This window comes from Phoxinus phoxinus (genome assembly GCF_949152265.1).
Source record: "Phoxinus phoxinus genome assembly, chromosome: 13".
NCBI lineage: Eukaryota > Metazoa > Chordata > Actinopteri > Cypriniformes > Leuciscidae > Phoxinus > Phoxinus phoxinus.
In genome coordinates this window covers 19,095,004-19,114,761 of record NC_136888.1, presented here as the reverse complement: position 1 = coordinate 19,114,761, position 19,758 = coordinate 19,095,004, and the positions used below count along the sequence as shown (strand labels likewise).

At 38.1% G+C, this 19,758-nt stretch overlaps 1 protein-coding gene across 3 annotated transcripts in view; it reads right to left on the bottom strand.

The window, feature by feature from the left end:
* Positions 1-562: 562 nt before the first annotated feature.
* The window catches only part of ttc27 (tetratricopeptide repeat domain 27), an 82,988-nt gene continuing 63,792 nt past the window's right edge, over positions 563-19,758 (bottom strand). For all 3 annotated transcript variants that reach the window (XM_079632249.1, XM_079632248.1, XM_079632250.1), the window contains 8 exons: positions 19,222-19,449; positions 17,624-17,722; positions 17,145-17,197; positions 13,516-13,681; positions 6,156-6,353; positions 5,651-5,762; positions 2,268-2,368; positions 563-1,032 (listed from right to left, as the gene is read on the bottom strand). In XM_079632249.1, the coding sequence (XP_079488375.1) occupies positions 913-1,032; positions 2,268-2,368; positions 5,651-5,762; positions 6,156-6,353; positions 13,516-13,681; positions 17,145-17,197; positions 17,624-17,722; positions 19,222-19,449 (1,077 nt within the window). In that variant the 3' untranslated portion in view covers positions 563-912. The remainder of the gene's footprint in view (positions 1,033-2,267; positions 2,369-5,650; positions 5,763-6,155; positions 6,354-13,515; positions 13,682-17,144; positions 17,198-17,623; positions 17,723-19,221; positions 19,450-19,758) is intronic.

Sequence of the window (19,758 nt, the reverse complement as noted above, 5' to 3'; positions counted from 1 at the left end):
TTCTGAAGGATCATGTGACACTGAAGACTGGAGTAATGATACTGAAAATTCAGCTTTGCCATCACAGGAATAAAATAATAAAATATAAAATTATAAATATTTTAAATTGTAATAATAATTAAGTTACGTTGATCAAATAAATGTAGCCTTGGTGAGCTTAAAAAAAAAATAATCGTACAAACCCCTGTATAGATATTCTTAAATCAAAAATGGTCTTTTCAAACTTGAAACCCACAGTCATAACTCTCATTTTAAATGAACGAATGCAAAATTCTGGTTAGCCCAGGGTTAAAAGTTGCCTTAAATACATTAACCCAGGGATAAGTTTAGTGTGGAAAAAAATAATAGCTTTCTTAAATAAGTTAAACATTGTCAGAGTTTACATTTTATGCAGTCGTTTAGATTTTTGTCTTGACTGATTCAATCTGCTGTATTTAGGTATTGACCTAGACTCAAACTTGAATAAACTGCATATCTGATGTTGTGTGACCTAGACGTCAATTGTGCAAATCCTTCTATATTAACTGACTGTACACATGCTCAAAAAACAAGCACAAAGATTAAATATGTAAGAAAGATGCGTAGTATTTATTTATTTGGAATAAGGCAACGTTATACAAAGACAATTTGTTTACAAATGACAGCCTCAAGGACCTTAAAATCACACATTGTGTAATCGCAGGAGCTCTGATTAGGACAAAGACAGCTGACCCTGGACCAGGTCATCTGACAAACATCTTTAACTCAGTCACTTAGTCTTTTCGATTAGGTTTTCTCTGTTGATTGAACAAGTGACCGAAGTCCTGAGGCCTCCAAGATCTCCACATGGAAGTTTTGTTAGTCTAAAACATGTTAAAAATGCACCGTTTAAACTAATCGGAAGAAAAGGAGGGCCAGCAGTGATGTGGCTTCTCATTGGCTGCGTAGCTGGCCACCCAGGTCCTGTAGCTCTGTGACAAGCTGCTCGAGCTCTGTGACATCACCTCTGATGTCATCATGGAGCTCACCAGTGACATCATCAGTGTACATTTGCTGTGAAGAGAAAACAAAACAAATGTGAGATCTATAAATGATGGCAGCTGATAAAAATAAATTACTGCAATACATATAGATAACGTGAAACCAAAATTTACTTTCATAATACATGTTCTTGGTCTTATTATGAACGATTCATCATTACAAAGTTATTTCATATAAAAAAAGTATAATATTTCATCATAACATCCATTTCATTCTGACTTTTCATTTGAGCAGACGTCAAGCCCATCTGTCATATATAGCCTACTTTTTAAAATCCAATCTATTCCTGATATACGTACTAGAGTTGCACGATTAATCATTTAAAAAAAGAAGAAGTGCGATCTCGATTCTAACATCCACACTATCTCATTCCAAAATAAAAAATGTATTTGTCATTGAATCATTCATTCAAGAGATTTGTTCAGAAATGCTGATTCATCCAGTAATAAAACAAGTATTTATGAGTGAATCATTGAATCATTCATTCAAACCGATTAAATTTCACTTAACTTTAACTTAAATACATTTTTATTTTAATATAGACAGCAGCAATTAACACTTTTTCAGAACCTCTTGGAAATCTGGCTACATGTTATTTTATTTAGTTGTCTGTTCTGAATCGTGATCATTAAAAAAAACAAAAAAAGTGATTCTCAATTTGCCCAGAATCGTGCAGCTCTAATACATAGACTATTGTTCAGTTTGGTTAGATATTTTAAATGTTTTTGAAAGAAGTCTACATTGATTTGACCAAAATACATTGTGATTTTCTATTTTATATGTAATTTATTCTTGTGATGGCAAATTTTCAGCATCATTACTCCAGTCTTCAGTGTCACATGATCCTTCAGAAATCATTCTAATACCGCAATGCTGATTTAGTGCTTAAGAAACATTTATTTTGACCAATTTAATGTATCTTTGTTGAATACAAGTATTAACTTCCTTCACAAATAAATAATAAAAAAAAAAATAATAATAATCCTACTGACCCCAAACCTTTGAACGGCATGGTCTAAAATGAAGTCTTATTCAAAATTTCTTGTTAAATATCTTGTTTGGTTGTCGTATTGTGACAATTAAATGGGTTTATGTTAACTTTCATGTGTAATTGCATTAAATAAAAAAGCCCCCCCAAAAAGGCAACTTTCACAAAACAGAGGCTTGTTTTTATTGATAGTTTTAAAAGATTACAGCAAAGCTCAAACCATAAGAGCTCTGTTTGTGTGTGTGTGTGTGTCTCTCACTTTGGCTTTGGAGACCAGGCTCTTCAAACTGAGTCGAGCTGAAGTCAGCAACTGTAGAGCCTCTTGAGGATTCTGCTTAGACCTGCTACAGCTGATGGACACTGAGAGAGAGAGAGAGAGAGAGAGAGAGAGAGAGAGGAATCACTGAAGAGTTTTCATCTCCAGCAGAGTCACAGCACTTCAGAGAGAGAGGGAGTGTGTCGGGCTGTCAAAGGTCACCTGCAAAATCAAGGTCTGTGGCCTAATAGAAAGAGCTGGTCATTATTTTTTGTATTGCAATATCGTGTGTGTATTGTTCACATTAAGTGATGGATCCCAACCTCTGAGCGATTCATGTTTAATCACTACAGCTATTAGTGCAGCATCAAAATAGTAATTTAACACACACACACACACACACACAGTCTGGACTTCAACACCCGTCTCCTGTTCTACACATTTTCTTCACAATGAAACTCATTATTAGCAGCGTCTCTATATGATAATCAAACACGGATAACAGAAGTCTGTCAGTAAAACATGTACTGCGTGTGCTGTTTTGCATTCCCAGCATGCATTAGTGTGCTATTTACCTGCTCTGTTTATCTTCCCCACACAGATGGAGGGACACCGCAGATTCTCAGGTATGCGTCTACCTCAGTCTCTCTCTCTCTGTTTTCCCTCACTCTATCACCTCTGCATACCCATCTTTCTTTGTCTTTCATTCCATCATTCATTCTTTACTTTTTTCCATAATTCATTCTTTGCTTCCTTCCTAAATTCATTCTTTACTTCTTTCCTAAATTGTTTCCCTCTTCCCTATTTGATCCTTCTTCCCTCCTTTTCTCTTTCTTTCTAAATTCCAAAATGACTAAATTCATTCTTTAAAATTCTCTCCCTTTTTTCTTTAATTCTTTCTTTCTAAATGATCTCCCTTTTTACAATTTTTCCCCTAAAATATTTTTGTTTTTCTTTCTAAATTAGTTTTCTTTCTAAACTCCTTTTTTTTCTTTCCAAATTCTCCCTCTTTCTTTCCAAATTAAAGGCTGGTTCACACGGCAGGCTAATTAGGCCGATTTTAGCCCCGATTCACCCCTTCCGACAATCTTAAAGGAACACTCCGACTTTTTGGGACTTTAGCCTATTCACCGTATCCCCCAGAGTTAAATAATACAGTTAAAATATGTCTGTCTCATGTGACTGTTTTTTGTACACTCTGTGACTATACAAATCACAACATGTAAATAGGAAAATGTTTGCGTTATTTTGTCACTTATTTGGATTAGTATGCTAGCTGCAACCATTCACATCCAGTCTTTGTGCTAAGCTAGGCTAACGGTGGGTGCGTCAAACAGACTTATAGCACGCACGGAGATGAAAAAGGTATGTATGGACTTATCTAACTCTGGGGGATAAGGTGAATAGGCTAAAGTCCCAAAAAGTCAGAGTGTTAAGGATGCTCCGATTATCATAAAATAATCTGATCAGATATTCCTGCCGTGTGTGGTGTGTTAAAGGAATAGTTCACTTTAAAATGAAAATTCTGTCATCATATACTCACCCTTAAGGTCCCATTGGCTTCCATAGTAGGAAAAAAATATACAATGGAAGTCAATGGGACCCAGAAACTGTCTGGTTACTGACATTCTTCTAAATATCTTCCTTTGTGTTCAGCAGAGGAAAGAAATTCATACAGGTTTGAAACAACATGAGGGTGAGTATATGATGACAGAATTTTCATTTTAAAGTGAACTATTCCTTTAAGACTGCTCTCGTCTGCTCGGAAGGACGTCGGGACTGCTCCGATCTCAAATCGGGGATATCCAACATGTTGGATTTTTTTGGCCCGATTTCTCCTCGTGTATGGTGTCCCTGTGGACTGTGGCGTGTAGCCAATCAGAAAGCGAGGTGACGAGGAAGCACCGGGAAACAAAATCAAAACAGCCGGCAGCATGGTGCACCAGAAAGTCCGGTGGACGTCGGAGGTGGAGGATAACGTTTTTTTTTCTCGGTTAAAAACAAACTATCGCCACTGCATCCTCTTCGTCCACCATGATTGTTTGATCTCGAGGGATTTTGCGAGATTTCCCATCTGACCTGGGAATGCTCGGGAGTCAAATCGGTTTGTGTGTGATGTGTTGATTTTGCCGTGTGGTCGCGCTGTGTGGGGTCTCTCAGGTTTGGAAAATCATCCGACAATTTTAAAATCGTCCCGTGTGAACCAGGCTTACCCTCTTCATTCCTTTCTTTTTCTAAATTCTATCTTTCTAAACTCCTTTCTTTGTTTTAATATTTTTTTTTTTTTTTATTCTAATTTCTCTCGTTCTAAATTTTCTCTTTTAAAATCTCTCTTAATTCTCTTTTTCTCTTTCTAAATTCTCTCTTCTCTCTTTCTAAAATATTTTTCTTTTCTTCCTTTCCAGATTTATACAATTCTTTCTAAATTATTTTTCTTGCTTTCTAAATTCTTTCTTTTAAAGCCATCCATCCTTAATTCCTTCCGTTCTTGCCATCTCCCTCTTCTCCCATCTCATCTTCATGTTGCTAGCTGAAGCAGCATCAACAGGAGAAGTGTTGTGATTAATAAGTGCAGACTGAGCTCATTAACCACACACACTCACACACCCCAACACATACATGAATAAAAACAGATCTACACAAATGTTCAAGGTAAAACAAACCAGTGAAGAATGGTCTCTTACGCATGTACACACACTTTCCTTACCCTTATATCGATCGATCCTCCCCTAACACACACACACACACACTCAAAAGCAGGCTAGAGTTAGTGGGAAGGGATGGAGGAGTGCAAAGGGTTCTGCAACATTTGCTGAGCCGCCCCCTTTATAAATCATTAAGATCAACAACAAATAGCCTGCACACTCAAGGACAGCACGCTGATGGGATAAGAGACTCTTATGATGGGATAAGAAACTAGCCTGTCCATGTTCAATGCCAGCCGAGAATAAAATTATGCGACAGTTTGATTTTTAAACAGAAAATCAGACATTTAGAATTGCTATTCAAACCAAAACCTGTGCTCAGTCTCAATTGATGTTTAATTCAACACACACTCCCTGACCAAACCCTCAACATCCCTCTTAATGAGACACACACAGACAAAAGCAAACCCATCTGGAAAACACACACAGGCGCACGTGCCCACACACACAAACAGAAGTCTGTCTCTGGTGGAGGTCAGAGGGGTAAAAGGCTTGTTTGTCGCTCTTGCTCCTGCTCCGTGTTCTCAATCCATCAGCCCTTTCAGAGGTTCATGCGCTGCCACATTAGCCATGATAGAGTGACTCTATGAATGAGTGCAGGACCACGATTCTGTGTGTCTCTCTCAAATGGCCTTGTAAAAGAGAAAGGCAAAGCATGACTGTGTGTGTGTTAAGTCTCACCATTCGCCATATCTCTGGCACCTTTCACCACAGATCTGAAGCTGCCCATGTCTTTCTCCCAGCCAGCTGTCTGTGTCTCACACCGATGGGCTTTACTCAGAAACTGTAGTGCCTGAAAACATCAAAATGCAGTTAGACAACATGACTAAACCAGATGTAAAGTAATAAAGCAACAACCAATAAAAGCTCTCTTTCATGTAAAACTGAGTTTGAAATTTCAACGGTACAACTTCCCGTTCTTCATCACTATCTTTACTTTATGCATTTTATCCAAAGTGACTTGCGGAGCATTCAAGATACATTTTACCACTCAATCCTGGGGATTGAACCATGAGTGCTCTAACTCTACAGGAACTGAAAAAAACTGTATTAAACTTTGAATATATTTAGAGAGAAAAAAGTTTTGGGAGCGATATTTGCTGGAAAAACTTTGATATATTGTAGAAAATCACAGGTGCTCATTGCTTAAGTTAGACACTTCTTGAAATAAAAAATGTAAATGGACCTTGTCATTGTCTTCTACATTGTTGCTATGACCATCGCCGTAGAGTCGAGCGTACTGTTTCCATATTTTGCCGTCTGTGCTGTAGCGGGCGGAGACTCGACCGAAGAGTTCCTGCAGTTTTGCTTTAAGATTGGAGGCATGTTCGCCACGGTGATCTGTCAGGTTGTCCACTACTGCACGCACCAGGATTTCCAGAACCTGATGAAGATAAAGAGAAATATACAAAACGCTAAAGGAGATACCTCCAGTAGGGTGAAACTGACTGCTGTTTAAACTCAAGAGTCAGTCGTGAATAACCAATCTGAAAACTAATCTAGGGGTGACGTGCTGTGCCTGATGCCAGCCCCTGACTTAACCTTTGCAATGACGTCATAACAGCAATCCCTAAACCTGACCTCTGCCGCCTTAGATGTTCCTCGATTGGGGATCACCGTTTTTTAACTCTTCTAAACATTTACACACTAAACTTGGTTCACACCAAGGACAAGAACTATAATGCTAATGATACGGTTCAAAAAATCATTCTAAATATAAAAGAATAGAAGAGTCCACAGCAAAACTATAATGATAACGGTACAGAGAACGATATCATTGAAATCACATTCAGAATATTTTTTTTCTACCGATGAACGATAAAAACCTGTGGTGGTTTTTATCGTTCATCGGTAGAAACAATTTATTCTGAATGTGATTTCAATGATATTGTTCTCTAAAAATGATAAAATGATAAAAACCACCACAGCCAATAAGAATCCAAACTTTCTGCCTCTCCCCCACACACACCCTCTCTCTCTCTCTCTAAATGCCATCAACAGAGCTGGGAGATTAGAGATGCTGTTCTCACTGTTCGCTGTTTCTCCCACACAAACAAATGCAGACTCTCCAGAGTCTGTGCATATGCCAGGGAAAACCGAAAAAAGCCAAAGAGTTCATCCCATCTGTCTAAAGAGGTGCATATATAAATCTCCCTCTCGCACACATTCACAGAATTTGTAACTGAATGGAGAAAGCATTTTTGTAAATCAAATTAGCAAACCCGATCCCACAGTTACGTAGTGTGTGTCTGAGAAACTATGGCACTGTTTACACTTGGTATTAACATCAATTTCGGGTGTTCATCTCAAAAGCGGTGAAATTGCTGTTTATACTCGATAGTATGTAAATGCATGTTGATCATTTTCTAAAGTTCAAAAAATATATATATTTTTTTCCTAAATGTACTCAAACAATGTGGTTAAATATATCTCATCAAATGTGTTTGGACTCTGTTTACACTTGCATTTAGCGCCGTCTAATTCAGATCACCTGAGATGGATGTCAACACTAGGGTCTATGAAGGCTTCAGTGAGGTGTGACTAGTCAGAAGTGTCTGATTCCCCTGAGGGAATCTGTTAAGAGAGTAAATGTGTGCGTGCCACAAAGACAGAGAAGGCTTTCTCCTCAAACTCCAAAATCTAAACTAAGCACACCACACCCTTAAACTTCACTAAACTACCAGAATACTTGACCTGAATGCTGGGCTCCACATTCCTCACTGTGTGTGTGTGTATAAGTGCTATTAATCACAGCCTTCACGCAAAGTTCCACATGTGTTTGTGTGTCTGTATGCTATGTAACTAACAAGCTCCAAACTGCGCTGTAATTACTAGAGCAGAACCAGAATTTATGGCCATTAACTGTGTGTGAAAAGGGACAGGGATGTCTTTGCTTATAGACTGTTTTGCCTAGTTCTATTAAGTACTAAAAATCATAAAAATGACTACAAAAAAATATTTTTTTTCCCTAAAGAGTGGCATATGATTTATATACACACCACTGTTCAATAGTTTAGTGTTGGTAATTAAAAATAAGTTTTTGCTACCAATGCTGCATTTATTTGAACATTAGTCTAGTAAAAATAGCAGTTTTGTGAAACATTATGACAATTTTAAATAACTAGATAATTTCTATTTTAAAAAACATTAAAATATAATTTATTCATGTGATGGCAAAGCTGAAATTTCAGCATCATTACTCCAGTCTTCAGTCACAAGAACAGCATTGATTTGAAACAGAAATATTCTTAACATAAAGGTCTTTACTGCTTTTGATCAATTTAATACATCCTCGCTGAATAAAAGTATGAACTTCTGAAAAATAAAAAAATATTACTGTGCCCCAACTTTTGAGCGGTAGTGTATTTTAATCTAAACTTTTGTATTTAAATTTTTTTTTATTAATGCATTTTTTTTTGTTATGAACCAATTTTTTTAATTAGGATGGTGAGTTTTTGATGCCTAAGCATATCATTTACAAACCTGGTGACTGCTATTGGTGTGTGCTGATGGTGTGTTATGATTGACAGCTCCACCAAAAAATGACTAATGATGTCACATTCCAAGCATTCTAGAGCACTTCAGTTCACTTCATCAGTAGCCTTTGTTATTTACAAGATGAAACATGGAAAGCTGACCCCAATTAATTTTACATGTTACCATGTGTGTGCTTGTGTGTAGCAGAGGCAAGGACGGCTCTTGAAAAGACAGAATGCAAAAGACATGTAGTGATGTGTGTGTAAATATACACTCACCCAAGACTAAAGCTACGTCTACAGATAGATTTGAAAACAGAGCTTTCGTTTCAAAACGCTCTCCGTTCACACTAGCATTATCAAAAAGTTTCTCATCCACACTGAAACGTTGGAGAACACTGAATTCACCTTACAGCGCATGCGTAAACCCTCATGAAAGCTCATTGAGATGATAAAGACAATAAAAAAAAAACAATCAAGTTACCATGCAATTCTTTTGGCAGGATAATTTTATTTAGAAAAATATCTCACCATTCACTGACCCAACTCACTCATTCACCATTATATTTATGGTCTAAAAAGCAACTGCTCTCATGTTTTGCCACAGGACAGCAAATGCGACTGCATTTTCTGTCATCTTTGCTGGACTGTGATATTAAGAGTGTGCAAAGTAACTAACATTTTAGCAACTGTGTGAAAGTGAATACCGGTATAAACATGAATATCTATGGGTTCAATATGAGTCACAACTAAACTCAAGTCATCGTTTTTAAATACCCGTGTTTTCACAGTCCACAATACAACGCGAAAACAGCGCTTTTAAATGTATCTACTTTGGAGAGCGTTTTTAAAAAGCTTTGTTTTCGTTGCTAAAAACACCGCCTCAGTGTGGACAGAAAGCCAAAACGGAGAGAAAAAGATGCGTTTTCAAACGAAAACTTATTAGTGTGGACAGGGCCTAATGTTCACACTTTAACGGCAAACAGACTGATAGAGACCAACTTCATCAGAGCAAACGGCCTCCACAGAGATCAATGCGTTTTATGTGGACCACATGTTCTCATGACAGTGCGTCTGTATGGCCACATTGTTCACGAAAGTATGAAAATATACAGTGCACATTCCTGAAGTAAAAGTTCATCCTTCATCGCCTCTCTCTTCATCACCTCTCTTTACAGCGATCACTTTTTCATCTTCACAACACCATCTCTCCTGATTCTTGCATTCACCTCTGGACCTGTTCAGGCTGCTCAGCAGATGTGCGGAGATCTTTGTCGCTCAAGTCAGTGGCGTAATATCTGTAAAGTCTCCGCAGACATTTCCTCTGAAATCTCATTTTTCACCCCAGAGACTCTCATAAGCACAGTTCTACCTCAAACTATTTGTTCACCGGGCATTATCTGAACATTACATGATTATATAAAGAAGAATTTACTTTTATAGGCAATATCGATACAACTTTTTAAAAAATAATAATAATCTATGATCGATCGCACACACAAGTTTTTACATCACAGGAATAAATTACATTTTAAAATATAGTAATATTTTAAATTGTAATAATATTTAACAATTTTGTTGTTTTTACAAAATATTTTATCAAATAAAATGTAACCTTGGTGAGCATAAGAGACAGTTCTGACAGTTAAACAGTTTCATTTTGCACCCACTATTCAATCCATCTTAAAGTTAATATATACAAACAAATAAAATGTAACAAAATAAATGAGAATCCGTATGGCACCTGTGACTGTCCGCTGGTATTAAGGAACATGTGAAATGACTAGCTTAAATGGGCTTACTGGTGAAGACTATAGATGATGGGGAAGTGATACTTTAAAGAGGAAATTAAATGGGTGTCTAGGTGTAATTTCTGCACGATCCCCTTACAGCATGAAATTAAGGAGAGAAGCAATATTCTCCGGGGAGGAACGAAGGAATGAAGAATGGTAGAGAGAGTGAGAGATAGAGAGAGAGAGAGTGAGAGATAGATAGAGAGAGAGTGAGAGATAGATAGAGAGAGAGAGAGAGAGAGAGAGAGAGGATACTTGATCCATCTAAATTCTTTTTTTAGCGCAGGATGAGGGAGGATGGGACGCTCTTTTCTCCGTCTCTGTGGAATGTGAATTAATGGGTGGGATCAATGACAGAGAGACGAGTCTTATGACTGTAGACCGAGATGTCCGCGCACACGCACAGCATTTCCCCTTATTAACAGATGTTCTCATCTAATTTCCCAATAACACGCATCTGAAGGATTTCTGTATGAAGAGAAAGATGATGAAGGGAGTAAAATGAACAGTAGAGAGAAGTGAGTGATGATTTTGAGTCCAGCCAAGCGCCGAGATCCCAATTACCATCTGAAACTCTCACAGGGGCTGGAGGCGAACGCTAGCGCTGACCTTTCCAACTTCTGTGCTTTCACATCACAACTTTTAATTGATGAGCTACTAGCTGCTCAACAGACGTAAACGAATAATCAGAAGAATTGAAAATGGAGGGAAAACGGGAAACGAAATTAGATGCGACAAAGTAAGGAGGGGAAGCGTATATGTCCACTAATTTAAACCGTATTTAGAAAGAAATCAAAACGTTTCAATACACAGTGTTGTGTGTAAAAGCAGCTGGCATCCTGAAACGGGATTATGCCTGCGCCCCTTTGACCATAAACCTCACCATAAACTTTATTTCCCATTTTATTTATTTATTTACGCTGAGGTGGAAACAGACATCCATAAAAAGCTGATTCTCAAAATAGCAAAGAAATGTTTAGATGTCGGAAGTGTTGGTACAGGCAAAAACACTGTTTTCATGTATCGGTCAATTTTTTGATTTTGGGCTGTTTTGCTTTTCATAACGTGTTTTATTAAACTAGTGGAAAGAAAACATCCAAAATACTTTAAATAGCAAAGTGTTGCTTTTATTGCTTATCTATTTGCGTATGTAGATTTTAATTACAATACATATCTTTAAAGGAAGGTTTCTCAATTTTTTTTACATACTCTTATTCCTATCCATATTCTGAAGATTTTTACCAAGTTGTTTGTTCATATATAATGTACCTGATTGTATACAACATTTTGTTCCTAAAGATAAAAAAAAAAAAAAAACTCTTGACAGTATTTTTAGATTTATGGAGTGATAAAAAGAGAAATCCAAAATCCCCTCACTAATTTTTTTTAACTCCAATATGTCAACTAAATTAAACAAATTTTGAAACTGACTTAATCTGGTCAGATTTCTGTTCTTGAAATGTATGCAAATTAGTGCATATTTAATTACACATTTAATTAACATAATTAATTAGATATTTGATACATATTTAATAGCCTCGTTTGCATATTTAAACAACATTTCAGGAAACTTTTTTTTGTCGCAATTCTTAATGTAATCAATCAGCTGGGAAAGAGTGTGATATCAGTTCATTGTTTTAAAATAAGAAAAAGACTTACTGCAAGATATTTTCAAAAACAAAATCTTACTGGCCCTACATTTTTTAACTGTAGTATATATATATATATATACTACAGTTAAAAAATGTATATATATATATAAAATACTTTTATTTTTTTATATACTGAAAATAAATATCCACAATTAAAATAAAAATTATATAGATTAGTTACATAGATAGATATATCGGTTTCAATTGGATATCTCTTTTTCAACATAATTGCTCTGAATTAAGAGGACTGATTTGCTACTCGCTCATACACTGCTCGAGTTTTGAGATATTTTGCATCATTCACAAAGTAGAAGAGTGGGTGTTTAAAAATTAGAGATGCATGAAATAGCTTCTTTTTTAAGGTGAGGCCATCATTTCTGTGAAAATAAAAGATAATTTACTGCCACATGGTGACCCCGGAGCCGCCATAAAGTGAAGGAGGCAAACAACTATCGGGCAATTTGACTACCAAATGATAAAACAAACGACGCATTTAATAGGATGTAGCAGCTGGTACATCAACCAGCCGCAATGCAAACGTGTCTAATGGCGTAGAGCTTTAAGACATGCGTGTTATGACAGCGGCGCTATTAGATTCACAGCTGACGGAGGAGAGGTGTGATGGGGCCACGGTTGCAGAGGGACATACAGGGGTGCGTGTTTAAAACAGAGCTGTTTGGATGAATGTGAGCCGACAAGAGCCCATCTGGGGTAAGAATTACTTTGTGTGTGCTATATTGGCAGATTAGGCTGAAATCATCTCGCTCTTCTCTCACACAAACATTCACTCATCAAAACGCTCAGTCACACTCACTTACACACACGGCCTCTCACATGACCGTATTTTCAGCGCATGCAGTCGGGCAGCTGTTAGTGTGGTCGAAAACATGATGACAGCAGACATCATCTGCTTTACACTGGTTACACAAGCCAAAAAAATTCACATTTATGTTGTTAGACAAAGGTGAGGCCATAGACAATTAATTGAGAAAATGTCTCTGGAAATGTATGCAAAAAGAAAGTTTTTTGCAAAAAGAAACTGAGTCAACCAAACGTTAGTCGATGAAAAGAGGTTTGGTTAACCAAATTTTAATTGGTCACAAAAAAAAACTCCAGATGAAGTCAAGTTACGCAGTCCATAACAGACAGGTCATTATCACGGATGGGCCATGTGGTAATTATGTTGGCCAGGAAATTCAAAGGTTTAATCAAACTCAAAAATGGCTTATAATTTGAAACATGTTTTGAAACACTTTACATGGCTGCTCTCTCTAATGTTACCTAGATAAATGTACGCTATTATTAGGTGCATATCCAAGTGTGGAAGCTAAATTAGTACAACGTTTACTGCATGACATTTAACTTAACGTACAGTACATTTCTCTCTATACAAGCTTCCATTTTACTGTGGAGATGACTAGTCAGCGTCAACTTCATATTTGCATACATATTTTTAATGTTGAGACATTCTCCTAGCTTTTCCCCCCAACACATTCATAATCATTACTTTTGCTGGTGTCGCTGTGGCGAGCTTTATGCGTGGGCTTAAGAGCTTCATTTCTGTTTTAAAATCTTTGGTCGGGGCAACCCTAAAGTTTCGGGTTAACTGCGTGATGTTGACTCACCTCCACGTCCTTGTATTTGTCCTTGAGGTCCATGAGCCGATGGTAGGCTCTGATAGCCTCACTGAACTCGCCCAGGTCTATACACACGACAATGAAATTCTCCCAGATCTGCCATCGCTCATAATTACACTTGAGCGCTTCCTGAAGGGTGCGGAACGCCTTCTCCCTGGAACACACACACACGAAACAAAATCAATGTGTTTAGCAGAACTACCATTAGCAGAATGGATGGATTAAACTGGTGTATGGCAGAACCAAGTTTTGTGTTTTCCTCTCTAAAAAAAAACCTAGAGAGCTGCCAGCATAGAGAGCATTATATATACAAAAGCTGCTCGAAAATGTACAGGTAGTCAGCAAAATGACAAACTCCGTAACGTCAAACTCTGGAATCTATTCAACACATACCCTACACTGATATGCCAAACTCGGAATGCTTTGGGGTGAGCTAAATGAAATATGTAATTCAGGATGTGTGGTCGAGTTGATTAACATTTTTAAAACCTTTACAATAACAACACAAAATCAAAAGTATTGTCAAAGATATTGAGAACGATAGTTTATGCAACTGAATAAAAGAGTGAAAAAACTAGAAAGAGAAAGAAAGAGCAGAAGACAGAGCGACAGACAGAGCAACAGACAGACAAAGAAAGAGCGACAGACAGACATAAAGAGCGACAGACAGACAGACAAAGAAAGAGCGACAGAGAGAAAAAGCGACAGACAAAGAGAAAGAGAGAAAAAGCATGAGACAGACAAGAGCGAAAGACAGACAGAAAGAGACAGACAGACAAGACAGAGCGACAGAGACAGAAAGACAAGACAGAAAGACAAGACAGAGCGACAGACATAAAGAGAGACAGACAGAAAGAAAGAGTCAGACAAAGAGCATCAGACAGACAAAGAAAGAGTGAGACAAAGTGACAGACAGACAGATAGAAAGAGCATCAGACAGACAGAGAGACAGACAGAGAGAAAGAAGGAGCGCCAGACAGAGAGAAAGAAGGAGCGCCAGACAGGCAGAAGGAGCACCAGACAAACAGAAAGAATGCCAGACAGACAGAAAGAGCGCCAGACAGACAAAGAGCATCAGACAGACAGAAAGAGCGCCAGACAGACAGAAAGAGCATCAGACAGACAGAAAGAGCGCCAGACAGACAGAAAGAGCATCAGACAGACAGAAAGAGCATCAGACAGACAGAAAGAGCATCAGACAGACAGAAAGAGCATCAGACAGACAGAAAGAAAGAGCGACAAACAGACAGAGCTTTGCAACATGCTAAAATCAAACTCCACTGGAATCAGCTGCGAGTCTCCAGTTGCGCTTCACGAGAAGAGTTGTGTGTGTAACAGAGCATTCCAAATCAATCACTTACAGTATGAGGTTTCAGTTAACACACTGCCTGTATAGACACAGATCACTAGGTTTTGAAAGAGAGCTCATGTTTTTGCAAGCGCTGTCAACAAAAGCCTAAGACACGAGGGTAGACACAGGTTTCATTATAACATCTAAAGCCAGGTTTCCTTTGAACACATGCAGGTGTGTGCACAATCTCCCACACACACACACACACTTCACTGTTCTAGATGGTCCCTAGGAGCGTTAATCAGGTTTTAATAGAAGATTCCAAAGACTCATCTCAGGGATGAGTGCACAGGGCTAATGGGCGAGGAGAGAAATCATTCCCAGAATCCCTCAGGTGCACACCGTTACAGTGGTGTTCCAGGAAACACCTTCGTTCCTCGCAGGAAATCAGCAAAAACCTCCAATCATGTCACGCAACAAATATCCTAACTGGCATTTAGCTTCCAAATCTGGTTAATATTGGCGGGTTGGTAGTCATGGTGAAGCGCTGGCTCCTGGGGTAGACACAGCAAGAGCCCGGAGGAGATTTATCTTTGCAATTACAGCTGCCAAAGTCATTCCTGCAGTAATTGAAAAGCAAGGAGGCCTCTGAGGGTCCCCAGCGGATGCAGGATGAAGGAAACACAGAAACGCAGTATAAATCAGGTCAACCGGAACCTGAATAGGGGCTTATCTACATGTCTGTACATGTGGCGATTTCAGTGAGAGATACGTGTGTGGGAGCAGTGGGAGCTATTATTTAGCTAATAACTGATCAATTAAAACTTTTAAACTTATTTTAAAACGTAATTTATTCCTGTGATGGACAAGCTGAAGTTTTAGCAGCCATTCAGTGTTACTTCAGTGTCACATGATCCTTCAGAAATCATTCTATTATGCTGATTTGCTGCTCAAGAAACATTTGTTTTTGTTTTTTATCAATGTTAAAATCGTTTGTGCTTAATATTTTTTGAGAAATGTTTTCTTCTTCTTTCAATATTCTTTGATTAATATTAAGTTTAAAAAGAAAAAAAAAAGAAGAAAAAAAAAGTATTGCTAACACTAGTTTAGGGTCCAATTCTCACTATTAACATGCATATTACTAGGACATTGGATGTTTATTAGTATTTGTAAAGCACATATTAATGCCTTATTCTGCATGACATTACCTAAACTTAAAGCTGCCGTCGGCAAGTCTGGCAGATTGAGTGGACTTAGACAAAATTTTGAATGTTTACAACTCTCATGCCCCTCCCCCACTACCAACGAGCACCCGCCCATCGTCAGTGCGTGTGTACCTGATTTTCTGTGAACGCGTCCGTCTCTTCAGCATCGATCAACACCATAGACTCGGAGGTAGGCTGCCCTGGCTAATCTATCCATAGATAGCAATAACCGAGGAATTGGAAGCTTATTAGATTTTCTCTCTGCCATCACGCTTCGTACAATCTTCAGGCGAACTTCAGGCGTGTCGTGTGCATGTGATATTGTAACGTCCGCGTCTGCGCGAGGGAGGGGGATCTGTGATTTGTGCACGACCTGTGATTGACAGTCAGATCTCACTGTTTAGACCCGATGATCCGGGAGCGGTGGATTTTTGCAAAACAAAATAACACGCTCCAGGTGGAGTTAGAAGCTCGGGTTTTTTTCTAAAACCACCTTATTTATGTGGTTCTGTCGGATTATAGTGTCAATTTCACTGAATTTGATCAAAAAAATGTTGCCGACGGCAGCTTTAAATTTACCTTACTAGCTATTAATAAGCAGTAATTAGGCGTTTATTGAGGCAAAAGTCAGAGTTAATAGTAAGTTAATAATGAAAATTGAACCCTAAAGTGTGATCGAAATCTTTTATATTAAAATGTCTTTACTGTCACTATTGATGAATATAATGCATCATTGCTGTACAAAGATATTATAAAAAAAGCATTATCTCTATTTTAAAAGGCCAGCAAAAACACAATAATGGTTGCATTAAAATAACTTTAAAATATTCAGAAAATTCGTCCGCTCTGATGGCTAAGTATTCAAAAGATGCCATGTATTCTGACAAAATACTAACATGTATTATAATATTATGTTATTGTTATTATTATTATATTATGCCTTTGGAATTACAGCTCATCCAAATATTGACGGAAAGCTTAACTGGCTGCTTATTAGCATATTGATTGCAAACACGTAATAAATAAAAGTAAATGCAGGTTCTACTCTTATTGGATTAAAACACCAGAAACACAGCTTTTTTGATTTAGCCCTTCTATTTAGTGCTGACACTCATACTCACTTCATTCTCAGTTTGATGTAGGCCGTGGAGAGGTTGTTCCATGCTTCTGAATTCTAAATGTAGGAGAGTAACGATCAGAGTCAGGTCCACAGGTGAAAACCATTTATCAAAATAATCCATATAAATACATAAGCAAGTAGACATCTAGAGAATATTTCCTAACAGCTTGTGTACTCGTTTCCTGGATGGAGTATTAAGCCTGCCTTTTGACTACATTTGAATTTTAAGTACACCATTAGGAGCATAAGAGGCTCCTGTGCTAAGGGTAATAGGGTTCTTGGTTTTATGGAGCTTTATAGATGCATAAAAGTGAGTAGAAGCCTGAAAGCACAAAACCAGGGAGGCATTCATAGACACAATCTATTGATTACGAAACACATAAATCAGATTCGACAGCACAAGTACTGAATAACTAAGCACAAGCCCTTTTCTCCATGGTCATATGACACTGATCTCCTCTCAAGGACCGTGTGACTTACATCTGGTTCCAGTCCGACGCATCTCTGAAAAGCTTTGGCGGCCCCTTCGTAGCCTTCCAGTGCAAAATACGCACAGCCCAGGGAGAACCACACACCCAACTGTAGAGAGAAAAGATGGAGAGAAAATTGATGAGACTCCAAGTGCTTCACTCGTCTTTTAAAAGCGTTACTCTGCCCTAAAAAATAATGATGTTCTTTGAGCCCATGAACCTCTAGGAAAAGGTCTCTCTCTTGTGTTTTAAATCTTCAGTTTCTTCTGGAATCCTAGCATCTCTGAGGCACTCCTCTGTCCTAACTTCCATCTCTAGGCCTGAAGGCAGTATTAGCTCCGAGAGGCCCTGAGGCAGCGCCGCGAGCCAGTGTTAAAGATCACGCTGGGGTCATCAATGAGTCCCTCAGGAAGATTACTCTGTCTTATTGCTGCCTGTGCTTCTGCATTATGGATGAAGGGAGGAATGAAGAATGAGTAAGGGAAAAAAAGAGGGAGCTGTGCACTTTTTTTTGGCTCTGTGGTGGATGAACCTGATAGCACTCATCCACATGCTGCTGTCTAGCTTTTTATCCACCCCAGTGTTTCTCATGTTCTCCGTCAGCACTCTGACAATCTTCTCTATACATCCATCCTTGTGATCTTGTGCATGTGTGACAATCTTCTCTATACATCCATCCTTGTGATCTTGTGCATGTGTGGTCAACATGTGGTCACGTTCACACAGAACACGTTTTTGGATTCCACTGCACAAGCTTTTCCATTGTTGTTCTATGTTAACATGCTGGATGGATGCGTTTGACTGCTGTGCTCATGTTCTGCAGAGTCTTACGCATGGGACAGCATTCTAAATGAAGCTCTCTAGACCTTGCTCTTTTCATTTCACTGCCCTGCATCTCACATTTTTAAACACAATCCCTAAAGCTGTGTGACCACAATGTCCACATGATAAAAAAAATAAATAATAGATTGCTCCCATTACAACTACAATCTTGTTTCTATATAAAGTATGTTGCGCTGCACAAGTGGCTCCAGCCACTTTATTGTGCCTGTTTGTCTAAAATGGAAATCAATTTCCATATCTGCAAATTATTTTATTAATTGTATAAGTTATTTGAATAAGTGCTGACCATTATGTTGAAACTGAAAGTGCCATAAAAATAAGTAAATGCATATGAATGTTAAATGTTTTCACTAAATTCTTAAGACTCTTCATTAATTGTTTACAATTACTATCATTATTATTATAAAAAAAATATATTATTTATTTACAAATAATATTTGAATTTATTGTTAAGAATTTTCTTCATTATAACTTTTGATGGTTGATGGACTGTATAGACACTCAACTTATTTTGAATGTAAATTTGTTTTAAAAAGACTTGTAAGGGTTTATTGGTTATGTTGGAACACTGACTTGAAAACCGAATGGCAGCATAACTGTCTATAGAAATGCTGGCCAATTCTGACCAAAGTTTGCAGATTCCCCGGCTGAACACCTGCATCATGTTAGTGGAAGAGGGGTATGGGTGGTTAACGTCTTCAAGTTTACAGGAAAGGAGGATGCATGGTTAAGTACTATAAAGTTACACCCAAGTGTACATCATACCTGCATTGTGTTGATTCGCAGTGAACGCTCAAAACATTCCACGCACTGCTGGAATTCTTTGTGGCGCAGGTGATACAGAGCTTTGGACCGTTGGGCACGTGCGCTGCGGTGTTTGGAAAGCTCCCATGCACGGTCGTAATACTGCGGATCCTTCAGCACATCACCTAACAGGCAGTAAAGCGTCGGCGTCTCCTTTTTCTCCAGCTCACGTCTCAAAACCTCCTCCGCCTGAGAGAGAAAGTTCCAATAGATTAAAGCAACTTTGACTAATTTAATCCTCAAATTGGAAAACGTACATGGCCAAAAGTATGTGGAGACCTCGTTCTAATTATTGGGTTTGACAAGGCCCCTTAAATCCAGTTAAAATTCCATCCAATATAAAAGACATTCTAGGGAATTGTGTGCTGAAACTTTGTGGCATCAATTTAGGGAGGGTCTTTTCTATCAAGACATGCAATCAATTATTTACTCAATCTGATGTGGAAGAACTGGACTGTCCTGCATGTCCTGCACTCTACTGAACACCTTTGGGATGAA